The 19,815-nt window shown below is 50.0% G+C and overlaps 1 protein-coding gene across 2 annotated transcripts in view; it reads right to left on the reverse strand.

Moving 5' to 3' along the window:
* LOC119389382 (coiled-coil domain-containing protein 50) overlaps positions 1–19,460 on the reverse strand; it is a 67,554-nt gene extending 48,094 nt beyond the window's left edge. Inside the window, exon 1 of one of the 2 annotated variants that reach the window (XM_037656613.2) lies at positions 19,182–19,460. In XM_037656613.2, the coding sequence (XP_037512541.1) occupies positions 19,182–19,263 (82 nt within the window). In that variant the 5' untranslated portion in view covers positions 19,264–19,460. The remainder of the gene's footprint in view (positions 1–19,181) is intronic. The other variant, XM_037656614.2, reaches the window with a different exon arrangement.
* Positions 19,461–19,815: the final 355 nt, after the last annotated feature.

The raw sequence follows: 19,815 nt of genomic DNA on the forward strand, positions 1-19,815 counted from the left end.
GCTGGTGGCGTCAGACGGCCAGAGACCAAAAAGGCCGCACCATTTGCAAGCCACAAATGACTAGAACTCTTCGCTGGCAGACCGGTGCCCGAAATTTGGCCGATCGGATTTAGTGAAGCAGTCAACAGCTTCCGTGCTCCGCTGGTCGACCTCGGGCGCACATTAGCGACACCGATAGAAATAAACACAAGAGCTCTTCCTTAGCCGTCGGCTGTGGGAAAGCGCTGCTCGATTTCGAAACGGCCGACCTTCCCGGGGCGTTCGCCGAAGAGAGCGAGGAGGAGGGCCTCGATAAGCGACTGCCGGTTTCTGTGCCGTGACTGAAAACGACGGCCAACTCCTGCTGCTGCTGCTGCCGCCGCCGCCATCCACACGCACGCCATATACATGTATACGTGGTACTCTTCGACGCACGATTCGACCGTAGTACGATATATCGTTTGCAAAAAAAAAAAAAAAAAGAAACACAACGAATCAGGACCATGGCTGAAGCGAGTACACAAATTCGCTACAACTTTCGAGTTCGTGCACGCCTATGGATCGAATGTTTGAGACGATCCAGTGCACGTCTGCACATGCTGCAGCATCACAGTCATGGATGTGGCATCCCGACGAAGCGAAAGTATCGCGGCCGACCGACAACACGGCGGACAAGCGAGACATCAGTTTATACTGATAGATTATTCCTTCACAATTCTATCGTCGATAATTATATGAGAAAATAAAATGAAGGTCAAATTCTCATGCTTGAATATCCCGCCGTTACTTTTGCGTATTTCGGCCTCATTGGTTCACTGAAGTTTTCTCAAACTTTGCATATTGAGACTGCGGGTCCATTAGAACGCAATGTAAACAATGTTTACCGATAAACCCTTACGTCGGCCTGAGCACACACCGTCAAGATCTATGACGTCACGGCGATCTGGTGCGAGAAGTTCAAGGCGGAGTCGCCACCTGTATCCTCTATTGGGCGCGTATCCTCGCTTACCAAGCCTCCTCTCGCGGTAATTTACAAGTACGAGCAAACTCGTTTTTCCCGACACCTGCGCCGTATTCACTGTAATGACGCCATTTCGAGCCAATCGTATACCCGAGGGGATTGTCCGGTATATATCGTGTACCCTCCTTTGCTCGAAGAAAACGGCCACTTTAACCATTTAACTTTATGTTAAACAGGCTCATCTGGAATGCATTCGATTTCTGCAAGCCGCATCAGCTGCGAAAAGGAGGTGCACGTGATGACGAAGAAGGCGGTCATGTATGCATAGCACGAGACCATCGTCGGTGCCAACAGAAGGCATGCTGTCTGTAATAATATCTGAGGTTTTACGTCCCAAAACCACGATACGATTACGAAGCACGCCGCAGTGGGGGGCTCCGGAAATTTAGACCATCCGGTGTCCTTTAATGTGCACTGATATCGCACAGTACACTGGCCTCTAGCATTTCGCCTCCATCGAAGTGCGCCAGCAGCCGGTCAGCAGCCGAGCACCGTAGCCACTATACAACTGCGATGGTCACGTGTTGTCTAGATTTAACTATACATCTCAACGCTGCGTATATAGGAAACAAAACATAGTGCATTTAATAAACTTGGCAGAATGCTTCAACCATTGGCTTCAACGTCGTCAGTGCCTCTTCGGAGTGCAGAGGTGGTCACCGCGTGCGCTGTACACGACCCACTAACGAGCTGTCGAGCAATGGCTCCGAATAGCCCGCTCTGTTTCGAGGCAGACAAAAGACGTGGCCGACAAGAAGGATGAATCAAAACAGTATGCGGGGCTTGAAAAAAAGACAGAAAGACATTCCCGAATATGGGTCACGACATGCATGGTACGAGTTCAACTGTTTCCTGCTGTCGAGCAAAAGGGAAACGCGCCAAGTATGCTACACTGCGATGGCAGTCTCTCTGAATGCATTAACTATCGGTATAAAAGATTACCTACGCTAAGGTATGCACATTCCGCGAAAATAATAAGTCGCCCGTGCGCAGATTTCATGAACAACGCAATTTAAGACGATCACGTCCAACGGGGCGAAGTGTCCAACCGACAACGAGTGTGATAATTTACTCGCGTACCAAGTGTAAACGTGAACAGCGTGTCGCAGCTTGCTAGATGATGTCGCCTTCAGAACCTCCAAAGGACAATGGGGACACCACTGGGACTGGTTCGCAGTATGGTGGTCGCCGAGGCCTCCATGTATCGGGAATGCATCTATAGATATGCTGTCAGTTATCGGCCAGTTGCGAACAGAGAGGCCTCTCTAATATACAATATCTTCAAGTTCAGCTAGACGTTTCCCTATGGTCTGACGAATACCATCTAACCACCTCGCGCGCGCGCGACCTCGTTTTTCCTTCCACTTTAACCAGCATTAATTTTCGCTCCATTGAACCGGCAGCCACAATTCACAAGGACGTCCAGAGACAACCTTTATCAGGAGTTTGAACTGTTGCAAAAGAATAAAAAGAGAGGCGACGGTGCAAGCTAGCGCGTTGTCTAGGATGGACGTAGGCGCCAGAAACACCTTATGCATTCAGCGCGCGAATATGGAGCGCGAGTATATATATGGGAAAATATAATGACCCCATTGTGCTTCCGCCAGAGGACGCACGCCCGACGTCCGCGAAACAACGTATCTCGGAGGCCAACTTTCACTCGCACCACGACGCAACAGAAAACCGGATTGGCCGCTTCCTGCGCTTTCTCCGCTCACTCGGGCACTTTCGTGGCGTGGCCGCCGTTTTGTTGTTAAGTGGCCGGATAAACGTTAACGCACCGAAAGTGTTGCGGCGTGACCTGCCAGACTCTTTCAGGTGAGCTTCTACCAAGAAAAAGTAAAGACTCGAGAGAGCACAGAAGCCCGCCGGCGCCGATTGTTGGCGCGCTTGAGCCGTATATACATAGTCTTTGTCTGGCGTATTACGTCGATGGTAAATTTTGATCTGGGGCACGCTGCAATCCCGCGAAGGCAAGAAAATCTATTCGGGCAGCGGCAACATTAATTCTTGAGAGAGGCAATAATAATAATAATAATAATAATAATAATAATAATAATAATAATAATAATAATAATAATAATAATAATAATAATAATAATAATAATAATAATAATAATAATATCAAGCATGTACATCGTTCCGTGTTATTTGACTTAATTTGCACAACGGCACATACGCTCACATGTGACACGTCGTGGCCCGGCAGCCAAGCAACGGTCCCGCCAAAGAGCAGATGGATTCGCAGCTGGAAAGAAAACTAAGCGCTTTGAGCGAACGAATAACAGGCGCGTTCTCGACAACATAAAGCGGAAACCTCAGATCGCCTCGCGGACAGGTGCGCCTTCGCACCAGGCGGCGCGACAAAAGGGTTCCCGGCGAAATTCATCCGCCGCCGCTCGCTTGCTGGCCTCAACGTCGGCGCGCTTCGCGTCGCCTTCGGACACGACCCAAACACCGACCCGGATTATTCTCCACCATGGCTGAGCAAACTTGTAATAATAATAAGTGTTGAGGTTTAACGTCCCAAAACCACGATATGGACGACGTACTGTGGAGGGCCCCGGAAATTTCGACCACTTGGGATTCTTTAACGTGCGCCTAAATCTAAGTACACGGGCCTCAAGCATTTTCGCCTCCATCGAAAATGCGACCGCCCCGGCCGGGATTCGATTCCGCAACCTTCGGGTCAGCAGTCGAGCACCATAACCATACGACCACCGTGGCGTGTGTCTCGGTTGCACTCGTTGTCCTTCGGATGCCGTTCGGTGCCGCCAGCAGCATTGGCGCAGCCGGGTAGGGGGGCCCTCCCTCCGAATTTTTGCGTGGGTATATATTATACACGCACACGTACAAACATACGCACGAACATGCATAAAGGTTGGATGAGCTCCCCCCTCGTCCCCCCTCAAAAAAAAAAAAAGGAATCTTTCTGGCTACGCCCCTGGTCAGCACTAATTCCCTACTTCATTGCTTTCATCAACGGGCTACTGCTGAAGATGCAAGCACTGCAGAAGACTGCCCACCGCGTCAGACAAAGCCAAATTCGCCACAACAAGTAAGACGGCACGTCACCTAAGCTGGTAGCCATGTAGATAGGCAGGGCGGACTTTCACCTTGACCGTACTCCCAACGAAGACGCCTACGTTGAGAACAACGTCACGGCCTCAGCAAGGCTTCAAGATTTTCGTAGCTGCCAGTAACAAAGGCGATAAGCGACGACGGCAATCCTTTGTTTCCGCCAGCTTCGGCAGCTAACTCTTTACAAATTTTATTTATTTACAATACTGCCATTCTCATGTCGAGACCATAGCAGGTGGGCGTATCGTTGTACATAAATGCAAATTTGAAACAACAGACAAAAAACAAATACAGCAATTTTTCAAAGTCAAAATCGAACAACCCTAATACCCGCAAACAAATGCGAAAACTGAATAAACTGAAACTGGAATCTTCACACCTGAAAATGAATCAATACGCACACACATATTTTGAACAGTCGCACATGTATTATATAAGCAGTTGTTTACAGTTGCTTAACGATGCCAACAGCAACATAAGTGTTACCAACACCAAGCGCAGTAAGATGTAGTGCTTATATTCTTCAATACTTTATAGCCCGGATTCGAATAGGACAATGAACAGAGATGCACAGGACAAGCGCTACTCGCAACTAAGTATTCAGAAAAGATTCTCTAGATATACAAAGCCGAGTGGCACGCGCAGGCGAACTGCACGTACGTTGCAGTCATAGTTGCAGTTATTAGGGTTGCGTTGCAGTCGTTATGCTTATAGTTACCCGATATGACGGAGAACGCCCACACGTTTCACGAACCCATGTGCATATGTGGAAGGGGTTTTTGGCAGTTCTTGAATAAGCTCATCATCACCGTGATCAGTGAGGCAGCTGGACAGGATGCATTATCGGAAGCATTCCTGATCGCGGCTACGAACGGTCTAAGTGTAGTGAAGGTATAGTAGAGCTGGTGGAAATCCTGGATGCCTCTTACGATGAAATGGTCTATGATGCCCTCTGTCCTGGACGTGGCGCCGAGGTCTTGCGATGCCCTGTCCACATGCAAGCCGTCTTTCATGCCGTCTAAGAACCAGGCGTTGTTGGGTTTTGATAAATTAATGCTGATAGCACCGGTAATATTTAGAGACATGGTCCTCTCGACAGAGTTATTGTAGGAAGCGTTGACCCCGGTTTTTGCGTAATCCACGTGGTCCACGTTGCGGACCACGTGGACGAGTGGATGGTAGCCCAGCGTCTTCCAGCGATGCACTGTCTTCAGCTCCCTGACTATCCTTGCGTCGGTCGCTGTGGTGTAGTGGTTATGGTGCTCGGCTGCTGAGTTGAAGGTCGCGGGTTCGATCCCGGCCGTGGCGGTTGCATTTCGAAATAATAGAGAGGCGAAATGCTAGAGGCCCATGTACTGTGCGATGTCAGTGGAGGTTAAGGAATACCAGATGGTTCAAATTTCCGGATCTCTTCACAACGGCGTCTCTCATAATCATATTGTGGTTTTCGGACGTAAAACCCCAACAATTATTATTATTATCACTTTCGTTCTGTGCCAGTGTGTATGTTCCCGGTTACTGCGTTGATTGAAACTGTTATTACCTGTGGCGCATCCGCATAACATGAACTCTGGTATGCGGGTATGTGCCACACGTCACTGAGGGAAAGGGTTTCATGACGTACGCGACAGATATTTTGCGTTATTCATGTCATCACCAGTGAATAGCGTTCGTCATACACTGATCCTCTGCTGTGCCAATTTTGGCATATTACAAGTTATGGAGACGACCAGGAGAGCGCCCAGACGTAGGCGGCTAGATAGATAGATAGATACGTAGATAGAAACGCCCAAAGTGCCTGAGGTTCGCTGAGAAATGCTTCGCATTTAATACGAAAACCTCTAATACCGCAAACAAATGCGACAAACTGAAATAAACTGAAACTGGAATCTTCAACACTGAAATATGAATCAAATATGCAATTGAATTTTACAACAAACTAACATATGCAACTGAAAGAATACAAAAAAGGAACAAACGAGAAAGTTCAGCTCACAATAGTGGTATTTTAAACAAGCCTCATTACAAAGAATTCGGTTCAGACAAATGGACGTTGAGAAAAACATAATTACACAAAAGCTATCTTTCTAACTATGTATGACATCTTCCAATAACTTAACAAAATCTGACTGTGATACAGTGTTAGTTATGGATGCATCTAAGCTATTCCACTCATGGACAACACGCGGGAAAAAAGAAAACCGACAGGTATCATTACTGCAAAAGAACTCATTTAGTGTGTATTGATGCTTATGGCGGGCAATACGAGATTGATGAAAGGTAACGTATTTTGTAGCGTCTAATTTTACTCGTTTGTGTATTATTTGGTGAAGAAATTTCAGACGAGCTCACTTTGCTCGAATGGCTAGGGAATCCCTGACTTTGTTAGTAGAAAAGTAGATGAGTCACTGCGGCGATATTTTTTATGAATAAATCTAATGACCTTTCTCTGAATGTTTTCCAATTTATATGTATGTGTTTTAGTGTGCGGAAACCATACTACGTTGGCATATTCCAGAACAGCAGGTCTAATACACGTGGTATAAGCTAAGAGTTTGACGTTAGTTGGTGCCAGTCGCAGGCACCTTTTAAGAAAAAACTTTTTTTTAGTGCGCTAGAAGTGACATTGTTAATGTACGGCGTCCAGTTAAGGTCAGATGTTATTGTCATAGCGAGGTACTTGTGCTGTTCCACTCTGGCTACGAGGTGACCGTTGAGTTCGTAGGGAAACAGTGACGGGTACTTTTTCCGTGTTACTGTCATGCAGACTGTTTTTTAACGCGATAGCGTTAAAGAGCTCGTATCGCAGAAATTCCGCCGTCGGCGTCGGCGCCGGCACCGTTGGTTGTGAGCGAAAAATCATCATCTTGTCCGTGACCGAAAAATCGAAAAAGCTGCAAATAAAATAAAAATGTTGGGCCCGAGTGAGAATCGAACCCAGGCCGTCTGCGTGGCAAGCAGGTGTTCTACCACACAGCCACGCCTCTGCTTGGAGCTGCACCGAAAGTAACTTTTATGCTTCCCAAAAATACGCGTCCTGTATACAGGTGTCACAGTACGAGATGTAATATCGCAGTTATTATTGCGTGGTACAAGCATACATTGCCATCGGGCGTCGCACCACGTCAATATCATAACGACTTGGTGGCTTAAAGACAGCCACCCATTACAAAAGAAAACACACATTACTGCGCGTATTCCCTTAAGACCACGTAGTGGGTGCATCGCAGCTTCGAAAAAGGTTCTCGCGCTTAATTGCTCCTGGTTTAAAGCATGCTACCCATTACATAAGGCACACACCTTATTGCGCGCATTCTGTTAAACACTCGTTGTGTTCGAAGTGCGCACTAGTGGCAGGATATCGCTATCGCGTTCAACTCTTAAAAGCGAAGCTTAAGCGTCCCCCAATTTTTGTTTTTTTTTGTATTAAGGCTCATTTGCCACCTGTGCAGCTTCTGTACACTTCGTTCGGGTTTCTTGAAACCCGAACGAGTGAAAAGTACCGTCAGACTTCGCCAGGTGTTGGCGTGGCGTATGCGCGCCTTTCATTTCGTGCGTGTGTGTGGTTAATGTGGTTTACTTACGCGAGGCTATCTCAGCCAAAGATTTAGCCATAGCGTTCGATCAACGCCGTTCGTTTTACCACAGGTACATCGGATGTCACTACTCGTCAGTCCACAGCGAAGAGCTTAAAAAGAAAGACAAAAGTTTGCATGCCGACAGAGCGTCTTATCTATAGGAGTGGGGCACCTCGGAGTCAGTGCCTCCGCCCACTGTATTGCCCAACGATGGCGATTTCGCACTGGACACACGTTTGAAACAAAGATTTCAAAGACGGAACGAGCTCGCAAATTCAGAGGCGGATTTTTCACGCGGGACGTGTGGCCGTGCGCTGCACTTGCCGAGAAAGTTGCACTATGCGATCGTGACTACACACGATTGCAGGGTGCACATTTCAAACAGCCGCAGTGTACAGAAGCTGCAAGGTGCGCGGCACAACTCGGCGCGCGTAAGTGGTGGCTTGTCAGGTGCAACAACAACAAGAGCCCCCGCTTTGCCCTTCGGGGTGTGGGATGCGGTAGGCGTAACTTGCTCGCTATACGAGGAGCGAAAAGGACGACAAGGGCGGCGTGCTGCTGCGCATATTTTTGTGCGGGAGACGCAGTCATGCGAGGTTGATCAAATACGCAACAACCAGAAGACGGCACAGGAAACGCCGATGCCCTCCTCTCCAGCCGCTGCTCACTTTTCTTCCGACGATGACGCCCCACCACCGTCCGAGGCTTTTTTTTTTTTTTTTTTTTTTCTCCCAGCCAGCCGCGTTTCCACGCAGACGAACGGCTGGTCGAGGAGGAACATCGTCGGACCGAAGAAACGCATGCCATCATAGGCGTCCGCACAGGGGTAGGGGGTTCACGCCTGCGCGCACGTGTATATATATATATATATATATATATATATATATATATATATATATATATATATATATATATATATATATCTCGAACACCGGTAAACGATTGATTATGATGAATGATTTACAAATGCTGCAAAGGCATGCACGCCCTTCAAAAAAAGCAACCGCAGCTGATTGCGCGGCATTCTACAAACTTAGTGCGGTTTACATAGCATTTAGCATGCACTTATTCTTTTCATACGTTTCGTATCGACTACCCAACTTCTTAACTAATGTGACTGAGCAGTGAGGAATTCGTACAGCTCACTTTTTATTAGGTTTCGATATTTGCGACACTGCTTAGGTAAAGAGGAGTCATATAGGTACAACCAGTTCCACCGGAGATATGCTTCGGCGTAACGGTAACACGACAAACGCCGAAAAAAAAAAATTAGGAAAAAGAAAGACAAGACCGCTCAAGACCTGCATTCGTGGTGTCTTCGTGAAGGGGGCTGCTGTGGCATCGAGTGGCATGAGGATCGTTGTACGGATTTAACGTGAACAAGCTTTCCAGTGGCCCACGTGGGAAGAGAAAGAACGAAACAAAACGAAGCCATGACGCAAAGTGGAGCAAGGATGCCGTTCGAGACGAGCCCGATGCGCGCGAGCATTTCACTTTATCGGCTCGTCTCGCTCTATCGGAGCCAGCGATCGCCAAAATCTCCTGCCTCCGCTGGCGAAACGATGCGCGCCCCGAAAGGAACCAAGGCACGTCCATGACTCTCATACACAGCGGCGCCTCGTCGTCTCACGTATGCTGGCCGTCGACGTTCTGCCGGTGGCGATGGTATACCGTCAAAGCACACGCGACAAAAGTGGTAGCACACGCGATCACACAGTTGCCTTTACGCCAACTCTCGTACGATCTGCGCACCGTGTTTACATAACAGATGACCACCGCAAGCCAGCAGCTTTGCTGATATTCACGACCAAACGAAAATTATGGCAACTGAGAAGCAAAGAAAGTGTGTTCATACGAGAAGCTTCAAACAGCGTCACGTAAGAGCTCCGTTAAGATCCCTATTTGCAACACCTAAATACTCGTTTTCTTCTTAGTGCACAAGCCCACCTGCTGTTTCACAGAAAAGGCCAGATTTCCAACCAAAATTTCATTTTCGTGACACATACAAGAATTCAAACGAGACACAAATTTAGGGGAAGGTGGAGGCTTGAAGTAATGAGAAGTTTGCGTCGTCGAACAGAATGTTGTGCATGTCGTTGGAGCCCGCGTTTCGACAAGGGCCCACTGCGACTCCATGGCAGCGACATTCCTGGTTTGACGACTATGCACGCACTCGCACACGTGTCCACCTATATGTACACCTGCCGCTTGTTAGATTGAAAATAATTAGCACATAGTAGAACATAGTGTCTGTACGAATGACAAGGCGGCCCTGTCGAACGCTGCTTCACGAACCCTTCGAGTGCATTCTTTGTTTGTCCGACATCTTGTGCTAATCAGATATGTCTCAAGTAATGAAACGGAGTTCGAACAGAAGGGATACAGTTAGACAAGGACCCACTGTCCTCGCTCTCCGTAAGCCCACGATTAAGCATAACGGGATAAGCATGCAGGCCAACGCAGTGGAGCAGCAGTGCTGGTTCGTTAGCGGCGGTGTTGCCGAGAGCCAAAAGATAACACTGTGGCGCACAGACGGCGTCCTTGGCTCGCCCAAGAAGTGCGCGCTCAGCCAGGATAATCGGAGAAAAGGCCGCTTTTCTCAAGGATGGCTGCGCGGTGACTCAAAAGCGCCTACGCCTTTCACCGCACAAACCCTCCGGTATATACCACTCGGTCGTCCTGTTCCTTGCAAGACTAGAACGGCCGTGTCAATAACGATATTAGCATCAGTCGTGTACTGAACGAAGCCCCTTCGGCTCAGCTAAAGCCCAACTTTAGAGCAGCGAATCAGCATTTTGGAGCAGATACCAGATTTTTTTAGGGCCCTAAGATGGATCAGTTGCACCGCGTTTAAAGAAATCGATAGATGCACACATTCATGCGTTTTTATTGGCGATATCCCTGAGGCTGAAATTACTGCTCCTCGTATTCCGACGGAATGCACCAAGTCCCGTGACGTCGGGTCACATAACATTTCCCCGTAACACACTTCCCGTTTACCTGATGCTTCAGTTACAGCACCTGAAGCGCAAGCTATGCGTAAATTTTTCACAGAAGAGAACTATTCTGATCTGTGCTTTCAATACAGCCTATAGGCATTCGTTGTGGGGTGAAGTAACTGCTGTTGCAGTTCATGGACAGACTCGGAGACACAGACGAGCGCCATCTATCCTCCTCTCGCGCTGCATTTCTCCGAGTATGAACCAACTGGCCCAAGTCAAAGTATTATGGACAGAATCGCCAGGTTCATGGGCGACTAGTAAAATAGAGAGTTTAGTGATTATTTGGCCCTTCATGCTAGAAATCGAGCCTGTGTTCTACAGACAGCGTCACAGAAGGACGGAACAAGCATGCGGCTTGTACAGCGTGGTTTGTTGACTCGGCAACTTCCTGCCGACACGGGAAGACCAAGCGGCTGCAACCACTCGAGCACGCATCAGGCTTTGAAACAAGCTGTCACGGCAGTGTAAACACAGCGTGTTTGCCAGGCTAGAGTGCGGCTTTTTCGAGAGGGCAGCGAACGGCGTGCAATTAAAGCGGCGCGCCCGCTTAAAATGACTCTGTCTCTATCACGGCTCGCGATCGGTAAAAAACTAAGTACGACATCACATATATACGTTGTTATCGCAGAAACTAAACGAAGGACAGCTGGTTATGATCAGGGCAGTCTTCCTTTTCCAGACAGATAGCTAATCAGAGTTGAGAAAAATAATAAGCGATTCCTCATTTACTCCTACAGCAGCAAGCACCTCAACGGACGCCGCCATATTTGCGTAAACAACTTCGCAACGATGCCGTCTCGAATAGTCTCGAATAGGGTGCTTTGATGCGCGTTTTGTTGCACACATCGAGGCACACTAGTCTCGAACACTGCACAGCGTCTCCTGCCGTGGCGTCGAAAAGATGCCACAGACGCCGCACAAAGAGCGCATGCCGGTCCCGTCCCCAACTGTACATTGCTTCATGATGGGCAAACTCCATCTTCGCGACTTTTAGCCAGAGTGAAGATGACGACAAACCACAGCGATGTCCGCACCGTGCATAGGTCGGAATCCATTTGCCGCCGAAAAGAAACCGGTAATGTTCCTGGACCTGCCGTAATGTTCTTTGTCACCGTAATGTTCTTTGTCAGTTGTCCTGGACCTGGTGTACGGACGGGTGCTCTCTGGGCGCCGTTTGTTCAGTCACCGACGGCCTTGCAGAGCTGCTGCCGGGTACACCTACCACTAAAGGATAAGCACAATTACGGGACCTCAACGCTTGGAGTGTGCCTCGCTACCCACTTGGGGATCGTTTCGGATGCCACACGAGAAACCGCTGGAACTGCCCCTACGCTGACTTGACGGCGCTGTAAATGTGTGGACACCGCTAACACGGCTTCGAGCTTTGAACAGGGAAGTGAAATAAATCGGCTAGAAGAAGGTGTACTGATGGATATGTGCGACACGACACCGACAAAATGTCGGCCCGCATGGTGCCCGGACAACACAGCGTCATGGTGACATCCAATCCGCGGTGAACACAGAGCACGCCGGCGGCAGCGATACGCGAGAAAGCGTCGTCCCTTGTGGGCCCTCGCCGATTATGCGCGCCTCGAGCCATGCGACGCTCTTCTTTTGACCGAGAGCCGCTGGATTCCTCTGAAGCCTTCGCCGCCAGAACAGAAAAGAAAAAATTACACCATTTCTCGCTAAAGGGGACCATGAGGCGATGCGAAGCCGGAGCACTTGCACGATCGCGTTCCGTTGGCGTTCTTTGGGCATGCTACCGACCTCGCGTCGTGGAACGCGAAGAGGAACGCTACGCGCGTCTTGTCTTCCCTCTAGCCTGGCCGTTAATTCTCACAGGGCGAGCGGGGAACGCAGTCGGCAGGCGTGCGAGAGGGGGGGGGGGCAGCGTAGGAGAGAGAAGGGGAGGGGACGCGCATGCGCTGGTGCTCATCACGGCGTTGCGCAGGAGAGAATTTCGGCATGTCTAGCCAGTCTAGCCCGCGTTTCAGAGGAAGAGTGGAAAGGGGGAGGGGAGAGAGGAAGTGGAGAGGGGGAGGGGAGAGGGAATGTGGAGAGTGGAAAGGGGAGATGGGAAGTGGAGAGGGAGGGGAGAGGGGGAGTGGAGAGGGTATGCGCATGCGCAGTAAGGGTGGTCACGCCGCACACCACCACCACCACCACCACCGGATTGAACTCCGCCATAAGATACTTCGCATCTAAAAGAGGCTCCGTATATCGCCGAATGAAACACAGTCACACAGTCCCTTCTGCATTCCCCTCTCGAAGGCGAAAGCCACCTCCTCCTGCTTCTTCTTCCAACGTGGTGTGCACATCCTCCAGGATCGACCCACCCTTGACCAGGCGACGACGTCAGGTGACACGTCACGATGACATCACAAATTTTCGGTTATGTGACGTCATCCGAGATAACGTGACTTTTTGGACCGTTCGTGTCGAGGCCGACAGTCATAATTCTCGGGCTTCGTGAGACATCTCACTCCTCAAAGCACGCGTACAGCTGCGAAACGAAAACTCCTTAAAACACGGGGTGTCGCCGGATCCAAATGAGGCTTTGCTCACATTTCGCATTAGGGAGTGTCGTAATCATCCGTAATGTTTTCTTCGTTGTTTTTGCGATAAGTCTGAGTCAGCATTCCAATACAGTTTCCTATAAACATTAGGAGTACAGCAAAACGCCTGATACCGCGAGGATGGCACGGATTTGTCTAACCTTCCCTTGCTTCAACCCAGGCCCGTAGCCAGGCATTTTTTTCGGGGGGCGGGGGTGGGGGTGGGGGGGCACTTGCTGAAAACCTTGACTATTTGAGAAAAACACCTATTTTATTATTTATTTTTGGTAAAAACACCTACTTCACCGAAACTGCAGGGGGGGGGGGGCTAGCCCCCCCCCCCCTTCCCCTGGCTACGGGCCTGCTTCAACCGTTCTTTATTATTATGCTTTACGTTTCCGAAGGCTCTTTCTTTCAGCGCATCAAAGCCTGCCTGCCAAGAGGCAACCGCTATATATGTGGCGGATTGTTCAACCCACCGCACGCGAAACGCGCGGTGTCTCTCCGCTGCAGCAAACGCGACACATCAGCAGGAGGAGCGCTCTGTCTCCCGCCGGAACGGTGCCATGCGCACGGCGACGACGGCTGGTCGATCGGGCTCCACACGACGGCCGTGGACCGGTCACGACCGGGAGTAGTCCGGTCACGCGTCCGGTAGCCGACCGGCACGCACAGCAGCGTACCGATGTCGGCTACGCGCGCCCACTCAAATAGGTGTTCGGGGCGCCGCAACAAATGGGCCCCGGTGGGTGCAGTGTGAAACAATTACCCCGATTCGGGGCGATCCGCACTCGCAGTGCTCTTCAGGTCGTCAAGTTCTGGAGGACGAGAAGTACGGCAAGGCAACTGACCTGGCTACGTGCAACAGCAACAAACACACAGGTTTTCTTCCGCACGAAAAAAAAATCATAATAAATAAAAGCTATTATATCTTCTTTTGAATTATAAATCCCGGCCGCGGCGGCCACATTTCGATGGAGGCGAAATGCTAGAGGCCTGCGTGCACCGATGGTCAAAATTTCCGGATCCCTCCACTACGGCGTTCCTCATAATCATATCGTGGCTTTGACACGTCAAACCCCAACAATTATTATTATTATAAATACGGCCAGCGCTTGTCCAGGGAAACTGCTGAATGAGGGGAACACACTTGAAACGGAAGTCACGGTCGCGTTTTGCGCGGGATGAACCGCAGCTGCGCTGCCACGTTAACGTTACGCGCGCTAAGCGGTTACCGAGACGCGAAAGACGGAAATTGCCGCCACGCCTTCGGCAGAACGGACCGACTCTGCGAAACGCCGGGTTCTCTCCTCCTCGCCTTCGCAGGCAAGGTCATTCTGTGTGAGAAGCCAAGGTCGGCCGACCACTGCGAACACACGACGAGCACAGAACGGGTCCCGCGCGATGGCCGAGCGTGCGCCCTGACCGCCACCGAGGCCACGTACGAGCGAAGGCGCGGCCACCGTGCTGAACTACATTCTAGGGCAGAACGCAAGCGGCACACCGCTTCTGAAATATAGCCAGATCAATCTAATCGGGTTCGGCTAGAAGCGTATTGTAGCCGAGAACTGCACCTCTGTCTCCTCGATTCTTTTTCCCTCTTTTTACGTCTGCAGCGACCCTGATCGGTCTCTTCCCTGCACTGACGTAAGCAACGGGGGTCACGACACCCTTGTGTTCAGGCTGGCGGGCAAACCCCTTGCTACATTTAGATGGCGATTAATGATGGTGGTGATTGCGCAGATGCTTATAATCAACAGTAATAATAATACGCTGCATGACACTGCGCACACAAATGTAAGAGGGGTTTCGTGGTCAGGACATCCGGACATCCCCCCTGGATCCGCGCGTGCTCACAGTAGCATTTCGTCGTCGCAGGCAGGAACCGTGCTTGCTTGACTTGGCGCTCAGCAGCAGAACGCTTGACCACCGCGGTGGGAGCCTGGCGGAAGCACATGGGCGCCCCTCGGAGTCCACATGTCGTGATGTCCCGAAGATGGGCCGAGGGACACTTGAAGCGGCCACGAGTGGTGTACAACGGGGGACCCAGATGATTCTCGGAGTGTGAAGCAGTAGGCAATCTCTCCACCGCAAAGGAGGAGAGAAGGACAGCTGGAAAAGGCCAGTGTCACGCCTGGCCGCACACGCCGCGTCTGGCCGGCGCAGCCGAGCGGATAAACAAGCGCCTCTCCGGGCCTTCGAGACGAAGCGCGAGGCTCTTACAGCGCGGCAACCTCCTCGACACATTTCTACTTGACGCACAGAGACTAGAGGTTCGACAGCTCATACAAAATGTCTTACTTCGTTAATAAGCAGGCCACTGAGCAATGTGAATATAAAATAACATGACGTTTCGGGATTCGTACGGACTGTTCCCAATCCTGAAGAATTTAGATTGTGAACGAGGGACCCGTACGGATCCCGAAACGTCGCTTTATATTATTTTCACATTGGTCATGTGACCCGCTTATTAACAATGCCTTTACCTGAGCTTCGAACGGGAAATTCAGAAGAACCACACAAGAAACGTATTTTAACTTAGAACGGTGTGAAAGATACATTTCAGAACGGTGTCTGAAGAAGATATTCCTGTATAAAAAATAAATAACTAATAAATCGAGGACAGCGCAACACGGTTGACGGTTGCCCAAACGACGGCGATCGCTACGTTGTTCAATAGTTGTAGGAGGTTTTTCACTTCGTTGCGTACCTGCTGCGCGTCGCTAGCGTGGCCTTTAGTGGTCGCTGTCTTGACCTTGTGTCGTTTTGAAGGTGAGAGGCATATGTAGTGCAGAGTAGAACAATCAGCGTTTGCGCAATGGTTAGGCGCACGTGAGCACGCAGCGTGAGGCTGAGGCCTACCCCGGACCAGTGAGAAGCACTAGAGAGGACCACGCCCGTGCCCTGAGCGAGGATTGACTCCCAGTTAAAAACTGACCGTCTGCTCCACCGCACCGACCGAATGAGCAAACGAGATGCCAGCGTGACACCAGTATCCCCAAGAATTCGGTGGACTCACGGAAGGGCTCGAGAAAGAAAACAATCTCGATGATACGAATTTCTCAGAACCGCTAAACATGTTCGTAAGATCGAGAATTGTGCATGGGTGAGTCCACCGTCGGAAGAAGGATCACTAGTGACTTTCTCGGCGTTGTCGAGGGGTGATCTCTGACATGACATACGTAGTGCTAAAATTCCAACAGAAATGTCTGCCATCAGAATTTTGACGCAACCTCACAAGCTAATAATTCTGCTAGATATACTTCTGGAATGATAAAACTTCCGCGCTCAGCGCATGCGTCTTCCAGGCGTATAGTACTCCCCTACATGTTAGACGGTGGTACGAGAATTCGAGTATTTGGAGATCGTTCAGTCATTCCAAAAACGTATCACACTGTGTCGTCATCATCAGCCCATCTTTATGTCCACCGAGGGCCTCTCCCCTTGCACTGACGTCACCTTAGACGCCATGCGGAAGGCCAGCAAAATTGCATCGGTTGTGGTCAGGCGCTATGGCTTTGCTGCAAATTCTCGCACACGCCAGCAGAGTCCCGTGGCCCTAAATGTGATACACTCACATCATCCGCTATGTAGAAGCACCAGTACTGTGGGTCGCCGAGTGTCTGACGTCATGTGCATTCTGAAAACCTCTATCACACGAAAACAGGGTTGAAACGTGTTAGCATTACGGAGATTGGAATCGTATGAAAGCAAACAATCTTGTGCTTGTTGCCGTGCATTTAAACGTCGACTACACGCGCAGCGCTTTCTTGTGTGCCCCTTTTGGCGAGAAAGAAGGATTGAAGTGCTGCGAAACAAGAATTCGTGTGCTTCAGCATAAAAGGAGAAACAAATTTTCAACTCAAGGCAGATACTGGACGAAGACCCCAATCTCTTTCTGGACTCGTGAGGCATCCCTACGAGTTTTCCAGGCCTTGTTAACACTTCAGTCAGAATACATGTTACGACTGGACGCATCCTTCTTTATCCGGTATTTCGTTGCCACAGACTATTTTTCGAGAGGCTGAAGTAATCGCTGCTTCTTGAGCAAGCCTCTTTTTTTTTCGATTATAATTTCTGGAGCAACAATGCAACGTATTTTCTACGCGCGCACTTGCGAACACGTGCGCTAGGAGTTTGTAAATTCAGTACGGGACAAATAATCCCTAGCCGTACTGAAACAATTTCTACACGGATGCAGCGAAAATGCAATAGAAACGGATAGTCGTTGCTATATTTCTAGTTCGAATGGAACAAAATTCGCACCAAATTGTTTTCAAGTGCACGAACATCATCCCATAACCACGAAGAAATGCGATGCTTTCGTCGCGGCGCTGTCATCACGAACTAGCTATTTTCTAGTTAAGCGCGCACACGCCCGATTTGTTCTTCGCGTGGAGGGAAGACGTGCAAAGACGGATTCGAGAAAGAGACAACAAAATCGCCGTGCTAAGCTAGTCTTTACTTCCCGGATGAATCCATACGAACTAGCTCGAGTGTATGTCGTTCCACTTCCTGCTTCTACTTACACAGGTATGTTCGAACAGCGCTTACAAAGAAAGGAAAATAGGGCAGTGCGCGAGCTCCCTTTTTTCTACACAACCTCTCTCTGATACAGACCGACGATGACGGCGTGTGTGTGCTTCCGGTTTCCCCCTCTTTTAACCTCCGTTCCACCGTTCCTCGGCGTAGGGTAGCAAACCGTAGCATACATTTTCTTCTGGCCAAACTCCCTGTCTTCACCCACTCCTATGCTTCCTTCACGACCCCCAGAAGTCTATCTCACCAACTGTGGCAGCAGCATATCGAAAATAAAGCCGTAAACAGCGATGACTCTGCACGTTCGGAGGTCTCGCGCGTGTAGTTTCGGCGCCGCACAAGTGGTACCGGACTCATTATGCATTCGCGTCAAGACACACGGCCGCACGAACACGCCTTATAATCGCGGGTATCCTTGCGCAACCGGGATTCCAGCCGGCCAGCTCGCTACTTCCTCATTGCTTGAATCAGCTTGTGTCCACAGCCGGTCAGCACAGCACGGAACGTCCCACTCGGGAATCGTTCACCAAAATAAATACAGAGTCGGTGGGCGGCCGCGTGCCACGAATAGCGCTGCTCGAAAAAGCTTGGATTTCCACACACTGGACGGCCGGTGGAAGACCGGCACGTGAGCGAGCAATGCACGACCACAGAAGCGACGGCTGGTGCCGCACCTGCTACTTCTTCAAAGGACGGGCTGGAGAATTGTTTCCTCGAAGGATTGATGGATCGGCTGTCAATGCAGCGAAGCCCTGGGCTTGTGGCCTCAACTAGCACGCGTGAACGGAAGTGTCATTCTGTGGAAACAGGAAAGAAAGATACATCACCAGCCCCTCCTTTGTTGCCCCGTCAACGAGACCTGCGGGCATTCATGAATGCGACAAGCGCAATAAGCTGGCTTCTCAACCGGCGCGCCGTGGGACAGCTTCGTTCACAAGCAGCGCAGTCCGTGCTCGCTCCGATAATCATTATTCTTCGGAAATGTACGCTTCTCTGCTTTCTGGTTACAACTCTGTGCTTGAGCTCATACTCGCCGTTGACGCGTTAACCGTGCGTCTGACTCGATCTTGAGACCAGCGAACAGCGCGAGTTTCCAAGTTCACTATGGTTGCAATCCCGGCACACTGCAAAGCTTGCTGCCAGTGTCGACGAATATGCGAAGCGAATGCTTATGTCACTGCGCGAGGTCTTGAAACCCAACAGTAATTGAAGTGATCCAACATGACCGAACATGCCATGAAGTTACACGCCGAAGTGGCTGTCGCGTAGCCGACAAGGAGCTAGAACGGCTCGGTTTATACAAGGCGTTGGTTTATAGCAACGGCTTATCGCGAGCATTGCCAAAGCACAACGCCGCACAGGCAGCAACACTTCGACCGTGACATCTGAAAAGTAGTTTTTGTAAGGATGCGTGTAAACCGACCTTTCTCGACGCGTCCCTCCGGAACAACAGATTGCTCTTCGCTAGGTTGAGCATCAGCCATGCTTCGTACGGTGCATTCCATTGTCGACAACACGGGTAACCACAACACAGTCAGGCACACACGGTCAATGTGGACATTACATCGCGGACACTAAAGTCGGGGTTCTGAACTTTTCACGCCGCCGGGCACAACATACACCGTGCCTGCTGCTGCTACTGCACCATCACAACGCGCGCTTTCTCCCAATGCTTCTGCATCTCCTCTGTTGCTGTTTGGAGTGGGAGGAGTCGTCTGCCTTGAATACTCTCGTACCCAAGTTAGCGTTATCTGCCGTTTGATCCATAGTCTGTGTGAATTTATATTCTTAGAGTCGTCTGGCATGTATAAAAGAATCTTTAGTAGGGCAAATATCTCGTTCTTTTTAAGGCAATCCATTCCAAATGCTGGTTTTATTCGAGTAATGCGGCGCTACTGTAGCAGCGCGCAATACGAACTTTTTAGTAGGCATGTTGCGTGAATTGTAAATTCTGGGGTTCGGGACCCTCCCGCCTCGTATAGCGAACTCACGAAACACTTTTACCTGAGTCAGAGACAGTACCCTCCACCACAGAAAATTAAGCAGCCCACAGGCTC

The sequence above is a fragment of the Rhipicephalus sanguineus genome, chromosome 4 (genome assembly GCF_013339695.2).
Source record: "Rhipicephalus sanguineus isolate Rsan-2018 chromosome 4, BIME_Rsan_1.4, whole genome shotgun sequence".
Taxonomy (NCBI): domain Eukaryota; kingdom Metazoa; phylum Arthropoda; class Arachnida; order Ixodida; family Ixodidae; genus Rhipicephalus; species Rhipicephalus sanguineus.